This window comes from Geotrypetes seraphini, chromosome 13, assembly GCF_902459505.1.
Source record: "Geotrypetes seraphini chromosome 13, aGeoSer1.1, whole genome shotgun sequence".
Taxonomy (NCBI): domain Eukaryota; kingdom Metazoa; phylum Chordata; class Amphibia; order Gymnophiona; family Dermophiidae; genus Geotrypetes; species Geotrypetes seraphini.
This window is the reverse complement of record NC_047096.1, coordinates 59,533,995-59,556,143: the sequence shown is the minus strand read 5'-3', so window position 1 is coordinate 59,556,143 and position 22,149 is coordinate 59,533,995. Positions and strand designations below refer to the sequence as shown.

At 42.1% G+C, this 22,149-nt stretch overlaps 1 protein-coding gene across 1 annotated transcript; it reads left to right on the top strand.

Annotated features, from left to right (window-relative positions):
• On the top strand, nt 1-19,768 carry LOC117347623 (membrane primary amine oxidase-like). The gene is made up of 4 exons (XM_033918775.1): nt 1-1,630; nt 9,788-10,073; nt 12,852-12,981; nt 17,093-19,768. Exons 1-4 carry the CDS (start codon nt 52-54, stop codon nt 17,375-17,377), a joined length of 2,280 nt encoding a protein of 759 aa, XP_033774666.1. The 5' UTR covers nt 1-51; the 3' UTR covers nt 17,378-19,768.
• The last annotated feature ends 2,381 nt before the right edge of the window (nt 19,769-22,149 follow it).

The window sequence follows — 22,149 nt, the reverse complement described above, 5'->3', positions numbered from 1 at the left end:
TAGGGTGGCACACCGAGAGCTTCATAGATCATAAGCTGCAAGCGACCAAAAATGAATTTAAAAATTGTGCTTGTCCTTCTAGTCTTACTTTTGGCCGTCATTGTTGTCTTAACTTGTCTCCTGTTGTCTGGCTCAGGCAAAGCAAAAAGTTGTGGACCTCCAGCAATCAATGACCTGCAGGCAAAGCATGATGACCAGAGCTTGGTCTTCGCTGACTTGACGCCGGACGAGTTCTCCCAGGTGGTGAGCTACCTCAAGAAAGAGCTCAGAGTGGATTTTGTTGATGCTGATATTGCAAACCCTTCTGACAACATCATCTATTCTATAGATGTTCAGATTCCTAAAAAGGAAGAGGTACTGGACTACTTAGACAAAGGTAAACCCAAGCCCAAGAGGGAGGCACTGGCTGTGGTTTTCTTTGGTAACCACTCAGATCCCAATATTACAGAGTTCGTAGTTGGCCCTCTCCCCAAGCCAACCTACTACAAGGATATCACATTGAAGAAATACAAAGCCAAGCTGCCTTATCACCGCCGTCCAGTTATTAAGAATGAGTATGGACAATTGTATTCTTTTATGAGGAATGAAGTGTTCCCAAAGGCCAGCAAATTTATGAGAGATGTTTTAGGTTATATCAATGATGATGACTTTGCTGGCCTCACAACTGCTCCCAGGGGATCCCAGTCGGGAGACCGTCTCACATGGTTTGTTATATTCCAGAATCCACCAGGGTCTGGTTTCTTCCTCCTTCCAGTGGGCCTGGAGATTCTGGTGGACCATAAGAGCCTAAATATTTCCCAGTGGAGAACTTCAAAGGTATTTTACAATGGTATGTACTTCAGTAACATGACTCATCTGGAACAGATGTACAACATGGGCAATTTACCTGTGGTGAAAATGAAGAAAGTTACACCAGAGACAAATTTAGCATCCATGAAACCTCCAAAAGCTTCCTCAACAGCCATTCCTTTGCAATATGAGCCCCATGGTCCACGTTATAGTGTCAAGAAGAACCAAGTGCTTTTCCAGTCCTGGAGGTTTGCCTTTGGCATCAGTGTGAATACGGGATTACGTCTCTTTGACATTAGATTTAAGGGAGAAAGGATTGTTTATGAACTTAGCCTCCAAGAAGCAATCTCTGTGTATGGGTCAAATGCTCCTGGTGGCATGTTAACTAGATACATGGATGGGAGTTTTGGTATTGGAAGATTTGCATTTCAGATGGTCAAAGGGATTGACTGCCCCTACACAGCTACCTATGTGGACACAAATCACCTAATGGAGTCTGAAAAGTCAGAGAAGTTGAAAAACTCCATCTGCATTTTTGAACACAACTCTGGCTTGCCTTTAAGACGCCATTATTCCAACTTTCATTCTATGTATTACGGAGGGCTACCCAACACCGTGCTAGTTGTTAGATCTATTTCTACCCTGGGAAATTATGACTATGTGTTTGACTTTATCTTCTACAGCAATGGAGCAATTGAATCCAAAGTTCATGCTACAGGATACATAATTTCATCATTTTTCTTTGGCAATGGGACAGACTACGGAAATAGAGTTGGAGCGCACACCCTGGGTACGATCCACACTCATTTCCTCAACTACAAAGTGGACTTAGATGTTGGAGGTAAGGTCATTCACTTGAGGTTCTTCAAGTATTAAGGAACTGCCCGGGTAGACAATATTTTATATACTTGTTAATATATAGAAATAAAACAAAAACCAAAGAAAATAAGGTACTACCTTTTTTATTGGACAAACTCAGTGCATTTTATGATGAACTTTTGAAGGTAACCCTTCTTCTTTAGATCAGAAGATGGTTGCCTTCAAAAGCTCATCATAAAATGCATTGAGTTTGTCCAATAAAAAAGGTAGTACCTTATTTCCTTTGGTTTTTGTTTTATTTCTATATATTACCTTGGAAAGTGGATTAACCCTGTCACCATGCCATTTCACTCAATATACTTGTTGAAAGTAACTTTTTTTTTTTTTTGGGGGGGGGGCAATGAAGGCTGGGGAGTAAACATTGAAGCTAGCCATCAGTTATCAATTCAATACCTCTGATTTTCATTTGCTGAGTCATATACAGGATTATCCTAGGCTTCATTTGGTAATCTTTTATTTCAAGGACTATGTAAAAACTTATATTCCAGTGTGGAAATGGAAATTGTTCTGTGGTGGAATTTTTTTGGGTGGGGGGGTTTATGTAGCTTCTAACCACACAAGAATACATTCACATCTACAGTAGATGCATGGAACATTTTAATTCCAAAGCTTAAATGCCTGATGACTAGCTTCTCATACTGTACAGGCTTTGCAGGGAGGTGTGTTTTTTATATATATATATTCTGAAGTTAGGTAGCAAAAGTGCTGAGCTGAGGCTTATGTATTTTTCCTCACTCAATAAGCGAACTAGCATCTCAGCCATGCTGGAGGCTACAGGAATGCAGCTGCAGTGCCTTGAATTATTCAGTACCAAGTAATTAAAGATAGAAGCTTTTGTCTTTTTTAAGGAAAAAAAAACCCAAAACAGCTTTGTGATATTTGGAAGTGTGAGGAGGTGATTTGCCCAAGGTCACAGAAGGAGTAAGGGTACTCCCACCAGCCCTTTATTTTCACCGACGATTTGTTTAATCTTCCCAACACCAAAAGTGTAACCCCAAGAAAGAAAAAGTAGCAGGATGTAGATTCCCGGTGAGCCCCAGACTGTGGAAGCTCATGCAGAAAATAATGCCTGCTTCTGGTGGTATTTTGGAGTTATTAAACATGGGTGCCTGTGTCTTTTACATCCATACCACCTACATTATTTCTAACAATTTCTATTGCTTTGTTTTTATCCTTCCCTTTTTTGTATTTTCTTAAAAACTATCACTAGGAGTCCCTATTACTCATGAATGTAATCTTATTAAGGCAATAGCCTTTTGATTTTTATGGGGAGAAATGACAGTAGGATAAAAATGGTTAATGTTGTGGAGCTGGGGTGGCCTCGGTTGCTCATATGTTAGACTTTATACACCAAAAACCACAGGAACACAGATGACAAACAGACACACACATACAAACAACCCTGGAGAAAATTAAAGAAATGAAAAACAAATGACAAACAAAGAATGATGGAAAAAGTATGTTTATAGAAGTATATTTTAAGCCTACCGTACATCTGAGCTTTAGCTCCAGTCTACTTTAAATAGTCTGGTCAATACACACAAAAAGAAACCCCTCATTTTAAATCTCTCTTGCTAAAATGTAAATGAAAATTCATTGATAGCAAAACGATTTTCAATGAGTCTCCTTAGCTTTCAAATATTGAAAGACTCGCACTCTCCCATAAATCACAGAAAGCAGTCGTTCAATTTTCTAGACTGTTCTCCCAATGGCGTAACAAGGGTAGGAGGCGCTTAGGGCAGTGGCGCTCCTCCGTGTCCTCCTCTCTGACCCCGGGCTCCTTCCATGCCCCATCACCACACTCGCGCCCTCACGGTACCTCCTTAAGTCTTTGCCAGCACAAGCAATTACTCATATCGGCATTGGTTTACCCTCTGATGCCACTTCCTGACCCACAACCCAGAAGTGATTTCGGAGGGAGCCAGTCTGGCGTAAGCAGCGGGCCAGAGTAGTTGTGCATGCTGGCAAAGATTTAAAGAGGTGAGGAAGGGAGGGCGCAAGTGTGGCATGGGAATGGAGAGGTGCTGGCACCCTCACCAAGACGCCATCTGAAGCGGTCTGCCCCTCCCCCCCCCTTGCCCCATCCCTTACTACGGCACTGCGTTCTCCCAGAGGAGCTCAGAACGGTTTACATGAATTTATTCAGGTACTCGAGCATAATTCCCTGTCTGTCGACAAATCTCTCATGAATATTCATTGGGATATCCTGAAAACCTGATTGTCTGAGGAGACCTCTGGACAAGTTTAGGAACTACTGCTCAAGTTCATTTAACAGGTTTCAGGAATATTTTTTTTGGCTGCTTTAATTAAACCATTTATTTCCCACTTAATCCAAAATTAATACAGATAAAACATAATCATTAACGACAAACACCCTATTTATCTGAAAGCTGTACATGAGGTCTATTTCTAAATTTCACTTTTCAAGTTTCAGGTTTTATTCAGGTTTGATATACTGCACCTAGAGAATCCTTTTGGGGCAGCTTACAACCTAGATTAAGCATACATTGTTATAGGGGAAAACACCCTCCAGGGTTTCAAGACAAAGTTGGAGAAGTTCATGCTAAACTAGTGAGACCGGACTCATTTGGAGCACTGGTCTTGACCTAGGGGCCGCCGCGTGAGCGGACTGCTGGGCAGGATGGACCACTGGTCTGACCCTGCAGCGGCAATTCTTATGTTCTTATATCCAAAGTGAATTAACTGGCCAGAAACAGCTTCTAGCCATTTAAATCGCTTGATTGGGGCTAATTCAACTGGTTAGTTCCACCAAAAGGGCGAGTTTGGTGCAGTGGTTAGAGCTATAGTCTCAGCACCCTGAAGTTTGAAACACAGAAACATGATAAAGGCCAAATGGCCCATCTAAATAGTCTGCCTATCTGTAGTAAAGTGTAGTTACTTACCTGTAACGTAGGTTCTCCGTGGACAGCAGGATAGTCAGCCACATGTGGCTGACTCATCCTGCTTGTCCTAGGAGAACCATTATCTCTTCCACTCTCTAAGAGATCCCACGTGCCTATCCCAGGCCCTTTTGAATTCAGACACACCTCTTCCGGGAGACTGTTCCACGCATCTACCACCCTTTCTGTAAAAAAGTATTTCCTTAGATTACTCCTGAGCCTATCACCTCTTAACTTCATCCTATGCCCTCTCATTGCAGAGCTTCCTTTCAAATGGCAGAGACTCAACTCATGCATATTTACATTACATAGGTATTGAAATGTAAAGTTGTGGGTTCATATTCCCCATTGCTCTCTTGTGACCCTCTCAGTCTGTCCTCCTTTTTCTGGAGCCATATGGTAACTACACTTAACCAGGTATGCTTAGATTGTTCTGTAAACCTGGAAATCAAATGCCGAAGTCTGAACATGGCCTGGCATTGAATTTCTGAACATAATGCTTGTGGAAGTTAGCCAAACATTATGCACTAGCTTGTACAGACCCCCTACAATGTTAGATATGACAGAGAGAAGGAAAGGAAGGAGGCGAGGGTAGGTTACCATAGTAGGTCTGGAGACAGTGCTGCTTTCTCACATGCAGAGGGATGCAACTGCATTAGAGATCGGAGCCAAAGGCATTTGCAAAAAGCAATGTCTTCAGTCTTGATTTGAATCTGTCCAGAGAGTGTTCAAGGTGCAGTTTAGAGGGAGGCCATTCCACAAAGAGGGACTGTTGACGCGAAAGGTTTTTAGACCTGGGTGCACTAAACTCACCGTGCATTTAACGATCGTTGCTAAACCAGTTTGAACCAGTATGCCTGCTTATGTAATGTAATGTAATGTAATGTAATTTATTTCTTATATACCGCTACATCCGTTAGGTTCTGCTTATCATCAGAGAATACCTGCTACAGGTGAGTAACTCTGCTATCTGCTAAACCTGGCAGATGGTCCCGATTTAGCCAGCTTGAAGTTCAGCGCTAACCGGTCATTTTCACTGGCACTACTGGAAAGCTGTGAACAAGCGAGTTAACTAGTTGGTGGCCGTTCCCAGTTGGTTAACTTGCTTTGAACATTAGCTGGCTAATGTTTTGTCTGTTTTTCAAGAATAGAATAATTTTGGGATCTTTTCCAGATAAGCCCCGCCAAAAAGTTAACCCCCGCCACCCCAAAAAAATGATAAAAAAGAGGCGCGATCTGTAGAAAGTAAAGTGGGGGGGTTCCCCCCCACACCTCCCCGTTGGAGCCCTTAAAAAAAATGGTCGACAGTTTATCCTATTTTTTGATCATGTTAAGTTTCATATCCTCTTTTTTATCATCTTTTTTGGGTGCTCCGACGGGGGGGGGGGGCGTGGGGGGGTTATCCCCTCCCTTTACTTTATACACATCGGCGTTGTGCTGAGAACTTCACTGGTTAAGGTTGCGTGCGCCTGCAAAAGGTGGTGGGGCTTAACTTTCGGCGCGTCCACTTTTTCCCTTATCTGGAAAAGATCCTAATTTTGTATAAGAGCCAAAAACTGTGGTATTTTCTTGAGGGGGGTAGAGAGATTCAGCAAAGACATAAGAGTTTTCTGCTCTCTGCCTGCCAGTATTACAAAATAATGTAGAAGTTTTTGTACAATTTCCTGTAAAATGTTTGGTAAGATTTCAAGATGTGTGATATATAGCTTAAATGATTTGTGATATGTAACTTAAATATTTTCTAGATAATAACGTTTCCTTTGTGGCTGGTTGTTGAACCTCTGCATTAGATTTTAGATATAAGAAACAGGAAACATATTTTGCCTTTTTCTTGATACTTTTGTTTTTGTTTTCTGACTAATTACTCTCTGTAATTTCTGTTGGATCCTATAAATTAGGGGACTATCTTTTGCATAATTATTTTCTTTATGGTTGCTAGCATGTTTGATTTTTTTTTTTCTTGGTTTTTTTAATTTTTAATTTGATTTTCTGATAAGCATTGTTTATTTTGCTTGTAAAACAAGATCCATGCTCAAACTTTCATCTAAACAAGGCTGGTGGTGGGTCGGGTAAATAAGTTCCGAGGAGGGGGGTCTTGGAGGGAGCTGGAGCAACGAGAGTCCTGCTGGGCCAGGAATGACAGTGGGTTATGTCATAGAGGACACTTTCTCTAGCTTTCAGCTGGTGGGTGACCTGTGTCAACTCATCCCAGCAAGAGGGAAGAAAGATCAAGAAAATCCGTCTCCAAAAGAGTCAGGGAGAACCACATACTCTTGATGAAACATTGTTTTAGTATAGCTAAATAAAGGGAAGGGCTTTGCGGGACTTCTCAGCTGAGAGCACATTGATGCCATTCAAGACCATACAGATAGAGAATGACACGGGGACAAATTTGTCCTCGTCCCCGCAGGAACTCAATTTCCCTGTTCCATCCCCGTGAGTTTTGTTGCTGTCCCTGTCCCATTCCTGTAAGCTCAGCCTTAACTGTGCAAGCCTCGGACACTTATGATTTTAAAATGTTTGAGGCTTGTGCAGATGAGGACGGAGCTTAGGCATTGGTGGAATGAGGCATTATGACATCACAATCGGAGCTCTAGAATGTTGCTACTTAGGATTTTAAAGGGTTTGAGGCTTGTGCAGATGTGGACGGAGCTTAGGCATTGGTGGAATGAGGCATTATGACATCACAATCTGAGCTCTAGAATGTTGCTACTTAGCATTTTAAAGTGTCTGAGGCTTGTGCAGATGAGGACGGAGCTTAGGCATTGGTGGAATGAGGCATTATGACATCACAATCTGAGCTCTAGATTGCTGCTACTTAGGATTTTAAAGTGTCTGAGGCTTGTGCAGATGAGGACGGAGCTTAGGCATTGGTGGAATGAGGCATTATGACATCACAGTCTGAGTTCTAAAATGTTGCCACTTATGATTCTAAAGTGTTTGAGGGTTGTGCAGATGAGGACGGAGTTTACAGGAATGGGGCAGGGGCAGGAAAAGAACTTGTGGGGACGAGATGGGAAATGAGTTCCTGTATTATTACGCCCCTCCACGGTTTTAGAACAGCAACATTTACATGTGCAACTGTAATATTTAATTTTGGACATTTACACCAGCCATTGACACAGTATAAGCAGCCGGGCCTAAACCTTGGTATGTAAATGCTGACTAGGGAAAGGGAAGGGGGATGGGATTTACTATACCTCATTTCTGTGGTTATTTCACATATTATACACAGGCACTTATTTTGTACCTGGACCAGTAGGGGTTCAACACTAGCATTCTAGAACAGCAATACATGCATAATTGTCGATATATAATTTTCGCATAGCATGCAGTAACCTAGTGCCAAACTTGTGGGGACCTGTAGAGAAATACCCCCAGTATGACGTGGAGGGGCATTTTTGATGTGATGTCCAAGTCTGAGTATGGACAAAACATCCAAAAATCCAGTAGAGAAAATGACCATTTTCAAATTTTTTTTTTTTTTTTAAATGGAGGTCTAACTTTTGGTTTTGAAAATGACCATTTTCTAGATGTTTTTGAGCTTACTGAGTCTATCTTTTAGAACCATTTTCAAAAAACTAAAAGTCCAAAAGAAAAATGCACACAAAACAGGTCATTGGGCCCCCGGGCCGCGATTTTGAGACCACTGGTGTAGATGGACTGGAGTGAGTTTTGACTGAGATTTTGGCAGTTGGAACCCAAGCACAGTACCGGGTAGAGCTTTGGATTCTTGCCCAGAAATAGCTAAGAAGAAAAAATTTAACACATTTTTTTTTTAATTTGTTTATAAAATTTACACATTATTATCAAGCATATCATCTTGTACAGAAAGTGAGATCAAGAAAACATAATATTATTATTTACTTTCAAACCTGAAAATAAATCAAAATATAAAAAGAAAAATAAACAAATTGGGATCCATGATTAACGATAAGAGTAGAAGAGATCTAATTATTACATGGGTACAGATGGTTCTACGCACTCAAGACGTTTCGAAAAAAAAAAAATTTTAACAAATTTAAATTGAATCGGGAAGGGCAGACTGGATGGACCATTTGGGTCTTTATCTGCTGTCATTTACTATGTTACTGACGTCTGGTTCCTGACAGAGGACTGTTGCTATGATGGCTGGGCTAGGTGAAACGGGAAAGTGATATACGAGGGGTCTTCAAAACGTTTCCGCACTTTCATATTTTCGGGGAAAACGGTTGGGGTGGAAGAAGTGGTACCAGGGCGTGTCATGGAATGTCCTGTGACTAGTCAGTCAGGCAAGTCGGCTCACCTGTGGAAAAGTGACGTAATGTGCTTTAGAGATATTTAACAAATAGTGTTTTCAAGATCCCTTGTACAACTGGGGACACAACTCTATGGTTAGTTATAAACCAAAGCTCATGGGACCAGAGGCCAACAGAGGCTAGTTATGATTGAGCTGGAAACTAACAGAATAATGACATTTGGGGGGAAAAAACTAAGTCAAACGCTGCAAAGCAAAATGGTATTGGAACTAATTTTATTGAACAGTGAACCGTAATTTGAGTTACTCATTTTCTCATATGTACAAGTTTCCTACTTTTGGGCTGCTTCCTGTATCTATTCATTGAGCAATGGAGCAGGGACGCCATAAATGCTTGAGTACCTGAATAAATTAATGTAAACCGTTCTAAGCTCCTCTGGGAGAATGGTATAGAAAATTGAATAAATAAATAAAAAACAAGATGTCATTATTAACCCTTTCAGGACCAAGGGACCTATTTGTCCCATAACTTTAAAATCCTATAAATTTTGATTGGGATAGTCTACAGTTCTAAATTTGATATGTACGGATTCCATATGATACTGCCTTTATGTAAACAAACTGGTTCCGACATTCATTCATTAGCGTCGTTGCCAGATTGACGAGAAGATTCACTTGCCACACTGTCCATAAGCCAGAAGTGTGATTTTTTTTAAAAAAAATAATGATGTTTCACAAAAAAAATCAATTTTTTGGCATCTGCAAGCCCTTTTTACCATAAAAATGTCGTCAAAACCACAAAAATTGGCCTACGATCCTTATGGTCCTGAAAGGGTTAACACCTGGATTTTATTGGGCTGTTTTAATTTGATCTCAGATTGTGACACAATGAACTGCTCAAGAGAGTATTAGGTTTTGGATTTATGATTTCTGCTTTTACTTTGCCCGCGTAGCATCCTAAGCCTTTGCTGTTGTCTTCCAGGCCCAAGAAATTCTGTGGTGGGGCACGACATGACCTTTGAGTCTGTGGAGGCGCCCTGGAATCCTAAGATGAAAATCCAGAGACCCAAGATCACAAAAGTGGTTCTGGATAACGAGAACCAAACTGCTTTCAGGCTCCACGCTGCGATGCCCAGATACATCCAGTTTGCGAGCGACCAGAAGAACAAATGGGGCCACGAACGTTCGTACAGAATCCAGATCGTCAGCTTTGCTGGAGACTATCTGCCAGAATCAAGTGCCATTGAGAATTCAATGAACTGGGCCAGGTAAAAGACTTTGGTAAAAATATAATAGATGGGCCGCCCCCAATTCTTAGTCTTGTTGGGAGCATTTCGCTAGGGTACCTCTCTCCAATATTTATGAGGGCTAGATTCACTAAGCAAACTGATCGTGTACTGATTGGTTTGCGACCCGATTTTACTCCGGCCTGATTCACTTACCTCTCTGCCGATCCGATTCCGATCCACGCATGCAAATGAGGGAAACGGCGTGCAAAGTAGGCAGGGACCCGATTCACTAAAGAAATCTTGCAAACCGACTGGGCTGGCTGATCAACCCAAGAAGCAACTGCTGGGGACCAGTTGCAAACGTCCTTTCCGACTCTCCAGCTCCATTGCCGCCCTGCTCTCTGCATGCCCAGCCCCGACAATATTTATCTCTCTCTCCCGAATCTCTCCTGCCCTTCCCCGCACTGCGAGCCCAAGGTTTTAACCTGTGGGCTTAAAGCAGGTTAAAACCATGGGCTCGCTGGGCTAGTAAGTAAAAAAAAAAAAGTCGCAGCTCAGATGTGTCTTAGACACATGCACTGACCATCTACAGATGGTGTGCGCTGGTGTCGGGATCACACACTAGTGATCCGTGCAGTCGGAGGGGGGTGTTCCTCCGATCGCTCTCATTTAAATGTTTTTGTTTTGGGAGTTCGTCGGGCCTGCAGGGATCGGCCACGGATCGGCCATGCAATTGAGGTTAGTGAATCTAGCCCTTGGTGACTTCTGGCAGAATTTAATGGGATGCCAATCATGGGAGCAGCTAATAAGATGGCAGGTAATCTTTCTATTCAGAGGGCCACATGAATGTCAGTACTATCCCTAGTGGGCTGCACAGAAAATTAACTAATTCACTACTCAAACCTCTATCACAGGATTCCTGCTTTTTAAAGCCTCTCCAGATTGGACTATTGCAACTCTATCTACTTAAGCCTAACTAAGAAAAACCTCCACAGACTCCAACGGATTCAAATTGCCGCGGCCAAGCTCATCTTCGCTAAAAGTAAATTTGACCATGTCTCCCCGCTCCTGGCCAAGCTCCACCGGCTTCCGATAATCGCCAGGGTCCACTATAAATGCGCCTGTTTAACTTTCAAAATCCTATATGGTATCCTCCCTCCCTTTATCCCTCTTTCTTGGAATTCCTCAAACCCTAATACCACCAGATCCTCCCACAAATTAAAACTATCCTTCCCCTCACTAAAAGGCATTTCCCACACAGGAAAGCTAGGGACCTCCCTTCACTTCAAAATCACTGAGCTCTGGAACAACCTTACCTCCCCTCTTCGGAATTTGAGCTCTCTCCAAGTTTTCCGCAAACATCTGAAAACCTGGCTTTTCTCAAAAAATGTAAGTCTCCCCCCAACTTAGGAATCAAAGAAACTCTTATAACTTGGCATCCCAAGTCCTCTAAATTTTCTTCACACTTCTACCTCTAACCCTCTGTTGTAGTTCCTTCCTATTTCTCCTACTGTAAACCGCGTCGAGCTCTACGAACGTGGAGATGATGCGGTCTACAAACCTAAGGATTAGATTAGATTTGATTAATCGTTTTTATAAATTTAATCAATTTGTAATGATGTGCTCAGACCCGGTTGTCACGGGACCATCATAGTACCATCAGGTAACCTCCGCCTCAACTTTGGTTGCTTTACTTTTTATTTTTTTGGAAAAAAAAGTGCTACTTATCTTATGTTGCTGCTGTGAGGCGGCTTCTTTCTCTAGTTCCGTGTACTAATTCAATGTGTTACTAATTGTTGTTCTTTTTGAACCGCCCCCCACCCCTTTGACTTGAGTTTCGGCATGTGACTGCTTCCTCAGGAGGGGACGCTAAAAAACCAAAAATACGAGAATCTACTTACACCCATATTATAATAGAACCTTCTTTATAACTGTGCAAAACTATAAAATAAATGACAATCACCTCACTGTTGACTCCCAAACATGGCTGAGCTCCCAAAACCGGCTGCTGCCAGCTGACAAACTTGCTGCTAATACCTCGGCTTCTGCTACCACCATTCTTAAATCCCCCCCCCCTTTTTTTTTTCCCAGCATACATCGGGAGGCCAGAGAACTGTCACATGAAGACATACAATTCATTGCCAAGAAAACTCAATGTGATGACTGAATGAACATAAATTATTACCCACTCTGCTACCATATACAGTACTTCTGTCTTTCCAAACAATTGCCAACACTGTCAATAACTCTTGTCTCATTGTCGATGAACCATTGAAGGATACAACAAATTCTGGTTAATGACATTTGTGCGGGGTGTTCTCTGTGTATATTTCCCATGATCTGGCACGGTGCTTCTCATTCCAGTCTTCAAGGCACACCCAGCTAATTGGGTTTTCAGGATATCCACTGAATATGCATGAGATGCCTCCTTGGTATTGTGGATATCCTGAAAACCCTAACTGACCGGGTGTGACCCAAGAACTCAGTTGAGAAGCATAAAACTCAGTGGCAGGTCCAGTGATGTAACGAGGGTAGGAGGTGACGGGGCAGTGGCCCCCACCCCTACCCGGCTCCTTCCCCTCGCCACACTCATACCCTCTCTTCTCCTTGTACCTCTTTAAATCTTCGCTTCTCCATCCTGCCACTGCAGCCAGGAGGAGTCTTGAAAGCATGTTCCAGAACATTTCCTGAATCATTGTCCCATGCTGGAATCCTTCAGGCTTCCGTGAGATGCTAACCAATGACAGGGCAGTTTTAACAATGGCTGATGATGTCACAGTGTGCTCCAGAATTATCAACTGTTTCTCATGTTTATAGGTACAAGCTGGCAGTCACAAAGCGTAAGGATGAGGAATCTCAAAGTGGAAGTGCCTACAATCAGAATGATCCTTGGACTCCATCAGTGCGATTTAGTGACTTCATTGACAACGAGTCCATCAAGAACGAGGTCAGTTTAATGCTCATTTATTGATCTCTTCCAGTGGTTTCCTACTGCTCTTTTGTACAAGTATAGCTCACTCTGAGCCTTCATTTGTAGCTATCCAGGGATCATGTCTGCTTTATTTTATATCGCAGCAATCGGGAGCCTTAAATTTAGATGCTAGGTGTTTCCATCCCTTAGGCTCTGTGGTCCTTGCCTCTGCGGTGTTCCTGGTCCCATCTGAACCAGAGAAAGACGTGATCCAGCAATTGACTCTGGACACTTCCACACAATTAACCGTTCTCCTTAACTGTATCCATGACATCCTGTTTGTCTGTCTTGCCTGATTAGATTGTAAGCTCTTTGAGCAGGGACTGTCTTCTTAGTGACGCTGTGCAGCGCTTCGTACATCTGGTAGCACTATAGAAATAATTTATTAAACATTTACTACTACTACTACTACTACTACTACTACTACTAGTAGTAGTAGTAGTAGTAGTAGTGGTAGTAGTAGTAGTGTGTAGCATATGAGCTAACTTTGCAAAACAATTGTGAGTGCTAAACTTGGCACAAATTAACACTTCCCCAGACACAGTGAAGGATTTCCTTCAATACTGAGGGTGCTCAAGCACCCACAGAACAGACATCTATGCAGTACTGTCATTGAGCTATTGGGATGATCTTCTATTGCTACCAACCTCAGAAACAACCATCCAATTAAGGTATGGTACCAAATCCTCTCTAAAAAAGATATAGCGGAATTAGAAAAGGTTCAAAGAGGAGCAACTAAGATGATAAAGGGGATGGAACTCCTCTTGTATGAGGAAAGACTAAAAAGGTTAGGGCTCTTCAGCTTGGAAAAGAGACAGCTGAGGGGAGATATGATTGACGTCTACAAAATCCTGAGTGGAGTAGAACGGGTACAAGTGGATCGATTTTTCACTCCGTCAAAAATTACAAAGACTTGGGGACTCTCGAACTTACAGGGAAATACTTTTAAAACCAATAGGAGGAATTTTTTTTTCCCCTCAAAGAATAGTTAAGCTCTGGAACTCGTTGCCAGAGAATGTGGTAACAGTGGTTAATGTTTTAAAAAGGTTTTGACAAGTTCCTGGAGGAAAAGTTAATAGTCTGCTATTGAGACAGGCACCGGGGGATTGGTAGTGTGCAATGTTGGCTACTATTCGGGTTTCTGCCAGGTACATGTGACCTGGATTGGCCATTGTGGAAATAGGATAGTGGGCTAGGTGGACCATTGGTCTGACCCAATATGGCTTACCTGAGATGAAAGGGAATTTCTTAGAATCCTATAGCGCTGTCCCAGCTGTGAACAGCCACTGAATAGTTGACTAGATTGGACATTACTCGAGAGCCTTATTCCAAACATGATGGAGGAGTTTTGAAATGTGATGCTCTTACCTCACTTTGGGACTCATTTTCAAAAAAAATAAACGACATCCAAAAAATGGCATACACTTTCACGTGGATGTCTTCATCGCCAAAACGCCCAAGTGCTGATTGTCAAAACCGACTTTCTGGACATCTCGCTAGGCTTTCTAGCTGCTGTGCTTCCAAAATTCAAAAGGGGGAGTGTTAGAGGCATGTTATGGGTGGCATATGGTCGTGCTTAGATTTGGACTTCTTGCGGCGATAATCAAACCTTTCCCAAGACATCCAGGATGGGACTTGGATGCTTTTAAAACAGGTCTAGCTCCGGAAGTCTAAATGCCAAAAAAGGATCCCTACCTGACCAGATGACCGCTGGAGGGATTAAGTAATGACCCTCACACACACACACTCCCCCAGAGGTCACTGACCCCCCACCCCCCCCAAATCTGAATGAAAGAGTACATACCTGTCTCTAGAACAGCAGCACCTGGTATGGGAAAGCCTAGTAGAGCATCACAGAGGTGTCTTACGTAGCCTGGTGAACCATAGAGAGGAGGCCCCAGGCCCATAAGCCACTCTAACCACTACATTTATAAAAACAAGTGAGTTTTAACCAGTTTATGAAACAAATAAATACCTTTACATAAATGGAGAGTTCCTGGTAACATATTCCACATAAATGCTGACTGACCTGTTGTCACATATCAGACAGTATCAATTTTTAGACATGTAGCAGTTTCAAACTTTAACTTCCTTCTTGGTATATGCACAGATAATGCTTGCTATAAATATAATGGCACCTGACCACACAAAACTCAATGCACTACCATCAATATTTTCTATTCTATCTTCCATTCTGTTGGTAGCCAATGTAATTGCTTCCAACTGGAGTCATTGCAACAAATGTATTTGCTCCCATTAAAACTCTTTCCACTGCATTTTGTATTACAGGCAGTCCCCGGGTTAAGAAAGGGTTCCGTTTTTTTTTTTTAACCATTCTTAAGCTGAATTTGTACGTAACTTGGATTCTGTACAGTACACAGTCTATAAAAACATTAAAGAAACAGTCCTCAAAACAAAGTACTGTAGTTTAAATAGATAAGAGGTTTACCCTTACTTTCGTTCTTCATCCATCCCACTGTTTCCCTCTCCACCACCACATCCAACATTTCTCCCTCTCATCTCTCTCTTCCCCATGCATCTGTGCCTCACACCTCTCCTACCCATGTCCATTAATTCTCTCTCCCTTCCTATGCCCAACAATTTTCCTCTATCTTCATTTCCCCATGGGCACCATCTCTCTTTCCCTCTCACTCAAACACCCATGCCGAACAATTCTCCCTTTCCATTCCCTCCCTACCAGCATCTCTTTCCCTCACTCCCTCCACTCTTCCATCCTATGTCCCAAGTTCATGCTCCCTCCTTCCTTCTGTGTCCTCATCGTAACCCTGCTTCTCCCTTCCTGTGCCGTGCCCCTCTTCCTCCCTTCCTGTCCCAATGTGATCCTCCAACTCCCTTCCATGTCCCAATGTGCTCCTGGTTGTCCTTCCCTCCATTCTGTATTCCAAATTCGTGCCTCCTTCCTGTGGATGTTTACATCTGCTGGCTGGCTGCCTCCTCCCAGCTGCACTTCTCTTCGCAAAGCCACAGTTGTAGTTCCTACCTGCAGCTTGCGGCTGACCCGGAAGCCTATCCTCTGATGTCAAAGGGAAGGCTTCCGGGTTAGCCGCAGGCCACATGCAGGAGTCGCTGCTTGCGGCTTTGCGAAGAGAAGTACGGCTGGGAGGAGGTATTAAAGGTTTCAATTGTAGCTGGACAAATGCTTACTGCACAATCTGTGTTACTTTTATTTATTCAATTTTCCGTACTGTTCTTCCAGGTGAGCTTAGAATGGTTTATATGAATTTATTCAGGTACTCAAATATTTTTCCCTACCTGTCCCGTGGGCCCACAATATATCTAATGTACCTGGAGCAATGGGGCGATTAAGTGACTTGCCCAGGGTCACAAGAAGCAGCATGGGTTTGAACCCACAACCTCAGGGTGCTGAGGCTGTAGCTTTAACCACTGTGCCACACTCTCCCCTGGGTCCAGGGGGGTCCGGATTTTAACTTTAGTAAAATTTGGCAACCCTACCCGCATCCCCCAAACTAATAAATACTTGAGCTGGTGGTGATCTTGAAGCCTTGTCAGCTGAAAAGGCCCTCTTCTGGCAGCTGGAGCAATCCTGTACTCTGCAGCCTATAGCCAGAGCATTCCCATACTATTCTCTATGCTCTACCACTGCCACACCGCTCCCTCTCATACAAAAATTGAGCATGTGCAGAGGGGGGAGCCAGTGTGGTGGCAGCACATAGAGAGTAATACAGGAGTGTTCCAGTTGCAGGCTACAAAGTACAGGATTGTTCCAGCTGCCGGAAGAGGCCCTCTTCAGCTGGCAGGGCACTGGGATACCTACCAGTCTTAAAAAGGGTGCTACAATTTTGGGTGAGCCTGAGCCCACCTATAACTATGCTACTGGCATTGTTTATTGTTTTCCACAGACTGTCTTAATTGCCTTCAGTGTTGCCACTGAGAAACACTTTACCCACTTATAGCCTGGTCTGGCAATCATATTTGTTCTAGGGAAATCTGGGTTCTCCACAGGCCTTGATATCTTGGACCAAAATATAATTAAATGTGGAGATGATGATGTTCTCATCTGCCCTTTAACCATAAGTGATGCCCTTGCTCTGCTCTGTCTTTCCAGGATCTAGTGGCTTGGATAACTACTGGCTTCCTTCACATTCCGCATGCAGAGGACATTCCCAACACAGTGACAGCAGGAAATGGGGTTGGTTTCTACTTGAGACCCTACAATTATTTCAATGAAGACCCCTCCATCCACTCTTATGATGGTGTCTACTTCACCACCAACCAGGATGCTGAGAGCTGTGAAGTCAACCAAGCGGCGTGCGTGTCAAAAACCGCAGCCTGTGTTCCCAAGCTCTCTCCTTTCACCTACGATGGCTTTGAAAACATGTTAAACCTCTAACAGCTACAGGTCATAGGAATGAATTCGCTTCAGGGTTGAAAGAGAGAGATAAAAACCAGTGGTTACCTTTAATGAAAGGCTGTTACTGCATTAGAAACTCGTTTTCAACCCAATAGCTAAGTTTTTCAGACTGAGTCCTGAAATTTGGTTCAGGAAGTCCAAATTCTTTCAATATGTATGAACTATGTTGCTGATGGAAAAGGCTCATGTATTTAAGTCTTAAAAGGTTGGCTGGCAAGCACCATCTTCACCAACTTCATGTTCATTTTGAATTAATACGAGATGGTCAATCAGAAATCAGCTGCTGTCCAGATTCTTCCCGCTCATTGGGTAATCGCTGCTCGGTAGAACTTAACATTTCTGGATAGTCCGAATCTAAGCGTACAAAGAAGGAACACTAGTTTCACATCCCAAGACACAATTGGAACGTGAGGACATTGGCTTTACTAGATTTTCTATGAAGACTCCCCACAATTCATCAGCATTTACAAGAAATAAAAAACTTCAAATCAGGGATGAATGTTGACATAAATGTGCTTTAAAAAAATTGTTCCTTGAACTTCCAGGATAGAGGCAGCTCCTGTTGTCATCTCCTCCAACCATCCTGCTATTAGTCCTATATCAGATGATAGAGATTTTTGAAAATGTCAAGTGAAATGAAAGTTATTCAATATGTTATTCTGATCTAGGATTGCAGTCCAACCCCCTCCCCCATCTGATGGGATTTAGCACATTGTCAACAGACCGATTAACACAGGAACATAGCAACATTGCAAATAAGAGCATGTAATATGGCCCATCCAGACTGCCCAGTTGAGATTCATTTCCTTGACAGATGAGCTTAAGAAATGTCCACACAGAACCCGCTATCAGCTTCCCCCTTGCTCGTGTCTGCCATCTCAACTTATCTGTCCCAAGCACGACCAAAATTTATCACAGTGTTGGCCTTCCCATGCTTTCGAGGAGTTGTGATGAAATCATTTGTTCGCTGTGTATGATTTCATGAAACTATTGTACTACTGTTGTTTGGGGTCAAGTCTGCCCAGTTATTCCCATTCACTGCAAGAGTAGATTCCAGCTGTCAGCCTTAGAAGCTGGACTACAGGAAACTTGTTATCCAAGTCAGATTTTGTTCTCTTCCTCATTGGTTCTCTAGGCCAGATGACATATAGATATATTTGATGAATTTTTCTGTAGACAGAAAACAGAACTAAATCATTTTAGGCCCAAATTAAAAACCTTTTTTCCTAGGAAATGAAGGTTAAAAAAACCTCCAAATACTATTATTTAGGGGAAGGGACTTGACATACTGACTTTTCTGTAGTTACAATCAAAGCGGTTTACATACAAGTACTTATTTTGTGCTTGGGGCAATGGAGGGTTAGCTGCAGTAGGGATTGAATCCAGTTCCCCTGGTTCTCAGGCCACTACACTAACCAGTGGGCTATTGCCCCAGGGATATATTTTGATTATCATCGGATCCTTTTTACTGGCCCAACTTATGAACGATTCGGAGAGGATTCTGCTTCCCTTTTAGTGATAGCATTATCCAATTAGTCAGGATTTCTGATGCTTAAGGATGCTTTATCAGCCTGGGCCAGTGGTCTCTAGTTTTGAAGTCGGGGCCACTCTGGATACAGAAGAACTAAAGGAGAGCTGCCAGATATCTTCCATGTGAGACCACAATACAGCTGACCAGTGTGTGTCAATGACATCCACCCCATCAGCCCGCCTTCACACTTTTTATTGGGTATATTCTCCAGGAGGTGGGCTTTTCCAAATATATTCTCTTCATCTATTGAGAACTGCCTTTTCCTTCAAGCATGCAGCTCTTTCCCTCATCCAGATCCCCCCTTTCTGCCATAAACTTGGGTAGAGAGTCAGAGAACAGCAGAAAAAAAAAAGCCAGAATGATGATGAGGGCTGCCCTAGAGATCTTCTTCAGGGTCTGCCATTGGCCCTGGGCTTGGCATTGAAGAACACTGGCCTAGGCATTGATTATAGCTTCCTACCTGCTCAAGCATGACAAGCCTTCCCCCATGTACTAATTAGAGTGGTCAACAGAAGGGTTCTTTAAAGCTCCTGAACAGAAGTCTTGATTTGCTAGCATGTTAAGTCAACAAATACCAGATTTCAGCAATTTGGTATACAGTCATACGCAAGCACTGTGTCTACAAATAATGAACACTATAAAGGCCTGAGGTCATGTGCTGAACAATTGGATCAGGAATATAGAAAAGCTGTTATGTAACTACCAGCCTTGTTCTTACTACTTAACCATTAAAGGCAACCTGTTCGGAACCAAAAGCATTTTCTGTAGCATTGACCCAAGGTGGAATAAGAGACCATCAAATGAGAAATAAAAGAATTTAGAACTTTCTGATCATGCCACAGAGTTTGTTTCATAATTTAGTCATTTAAAAGAGTTCGGGCATGTGGTCACATACCCTTGGCATGGTCTGTGATGTGTCTGTTTTCAAGTTGTATTCTAAAGCCAATGGGACAACTAGATCAGATAAAGAGCAATGACCCTCTCTATGGTCTGTGCTATATATTTCAGAAGTAATACACAGAAACAGTTGCTTAATATATTTCACTCCTCATCAAAATAATATTCCCATTGTTTAATAAATTAACTTAAAGTCTCATTGGATCCTGAGCAGGCTCTTCATTCACTGTCCATGCATAAATTGTGTGAGCTGCTATCATCTTTGGATCCTGAATATACAGTAAAACCTTGGTTTGCGAGCACAATTCATTCCGAAACCATGCTTGTAATCCAAAGCACTCATGTATCAAAGCGAATTTCTCCATAGGAAATAATGGAAACTCAAACGATTCGTTCCACAACCCAAAAACTTTAATACATCAGTCATTTAGAACAGTCACTCATTTAGAGCAGTCACTACACTCCTACAGCATCAGAGAGAGAAGAACCATCGGCTCAGCTGTGATGTGTGTATACTGTATGCACTTGTATTGCAAGACATTGCTTGTATATCAAGTTAAAATGTAATAAAATGTTTTGCTTGTCTTTCAAAACACTTGCAAACCAAGTCACTTGCAATCCAAGGTTTTACTGTATATGTATTTTTTTAATAGTGAATTTTTCTTATAGTGATTGTTCAATAAATGATTATTGTATAACTTATCTTGTTACTTTCATTGAGGGAATGCCTCTTTCAACATATTCATGTTTCACTTAACTTCTTCAGGGACGAGGCTTTCAACAAGATAAACTAAAGATAATGATAAATCATGATTACTAATGAATACCAACATGAAAAGTGAGGATCTCCTAAAAAAATTTTCAGTTATAGTGACATAACTCTTAACTTTGCTACCTCAAGACTAATCTGAATAGATATTAGAAATTATTACGATGAAATATAGCTTACTGTGCCTTCGCTACTCGTGAGGAATCAAATGAGTTCCATTCAACTTCATTTCACTCAGCATCAGATGTCTTGGCTTAAAGAGTTAAGTAAAAAATCCCTTTTGAAAAAATGCTGAACTTAACCATATCAACCATTAAATAAATAAACGTTAAACGTTAAATTAAATAAACGTTGTCGGGAACATTAGCGTTTTGGGCTGGGTTTTCAGAACTTCCCCAATGAATATGCATGAGATCTATATACATGCACTGCCTCCACTGTATGCAAATAAATCTCATGCATATTCATTAGGGAAGTTCTGAAAACCCAACTAGATTGCGGCCCTTGTTTCCCACCCTTGAATTCTAGGCATAACTCGTATCTAGCAACTACAGGGCTGGTGTAAGGGGCAGATTCTATAAATGATGCCTAAAAGTTAAGGGTCGTTTAGGATTCCAGCATGATGAACGCCATGCGATTCTGCAAATGGACACTTTTATTGAAACCACGCCTATCTCGCTGGGCACGTTTTTTCCCAATCTGAGTCTATAAAATGTTAGACGCTGTTTATGAGATTCGTGCATAACCTTTGGGTGCCTATGTTTCAATTATTGTTTGTTAAAGCCATTAATTATGCTCGTTATTTAATCTATTTGGATGCCTAAGTATTTAGACGCCTAAAAAAATGATGCGCTGGTATTCTACAAAGAAAAGTAGGCTTTGTCCTCTTCATGCCGATTTGACTCTAGGCAGTTATCTCTGCTTCTTCCCACCTTAGGTCCTGGATCTATCTTAGTAAGGGGCCCTTTGCTAAAGCTTAGTGTGTGCTCACATTCAGCATACACCAAGGGCTCCTTTTCCAAAGCCGCCCTAGCAGGTTTAACACAGTGGTCAATGGCATCAACTTTTCCAAATGCTTGGGGATGCAAAACACAATACACATTATTCCTCCCTAGACACAATCACCGCTAGCGTGGCTTTGTAAAAGGAGCCCTAAATGATAAGAAGCCCATATATATATATAAATGGTCTTCTTAGCTTTTAGCAAGTGCTAACTCCATTACTGCATGCTAAGCTTCAGTAAAAGACTGTAGAGACTGATGACACCATTAATAGAAAGAGCTTTCCATACAGCAAGGAAAATTGAAGGTGGGATCCACAGTGATTAATGGCATCAACTTTTCCAAATGTTTGGGGATGCGAAACACAATACACATTATTCCTCCCTAGACACAATCAAGGAGTTTGCTCAATATTGTTGGTACTCATCACCCTTTAGCACCCATGATGGTAGAGACACCAACCAGGAACCATTTTTGGGGGTATCAGCAGCATGTGAAAGCCAAAGAGAAGGAGGCCATCTTAGCAGCCTGAGAGCAAATCAGTGCAAATGAA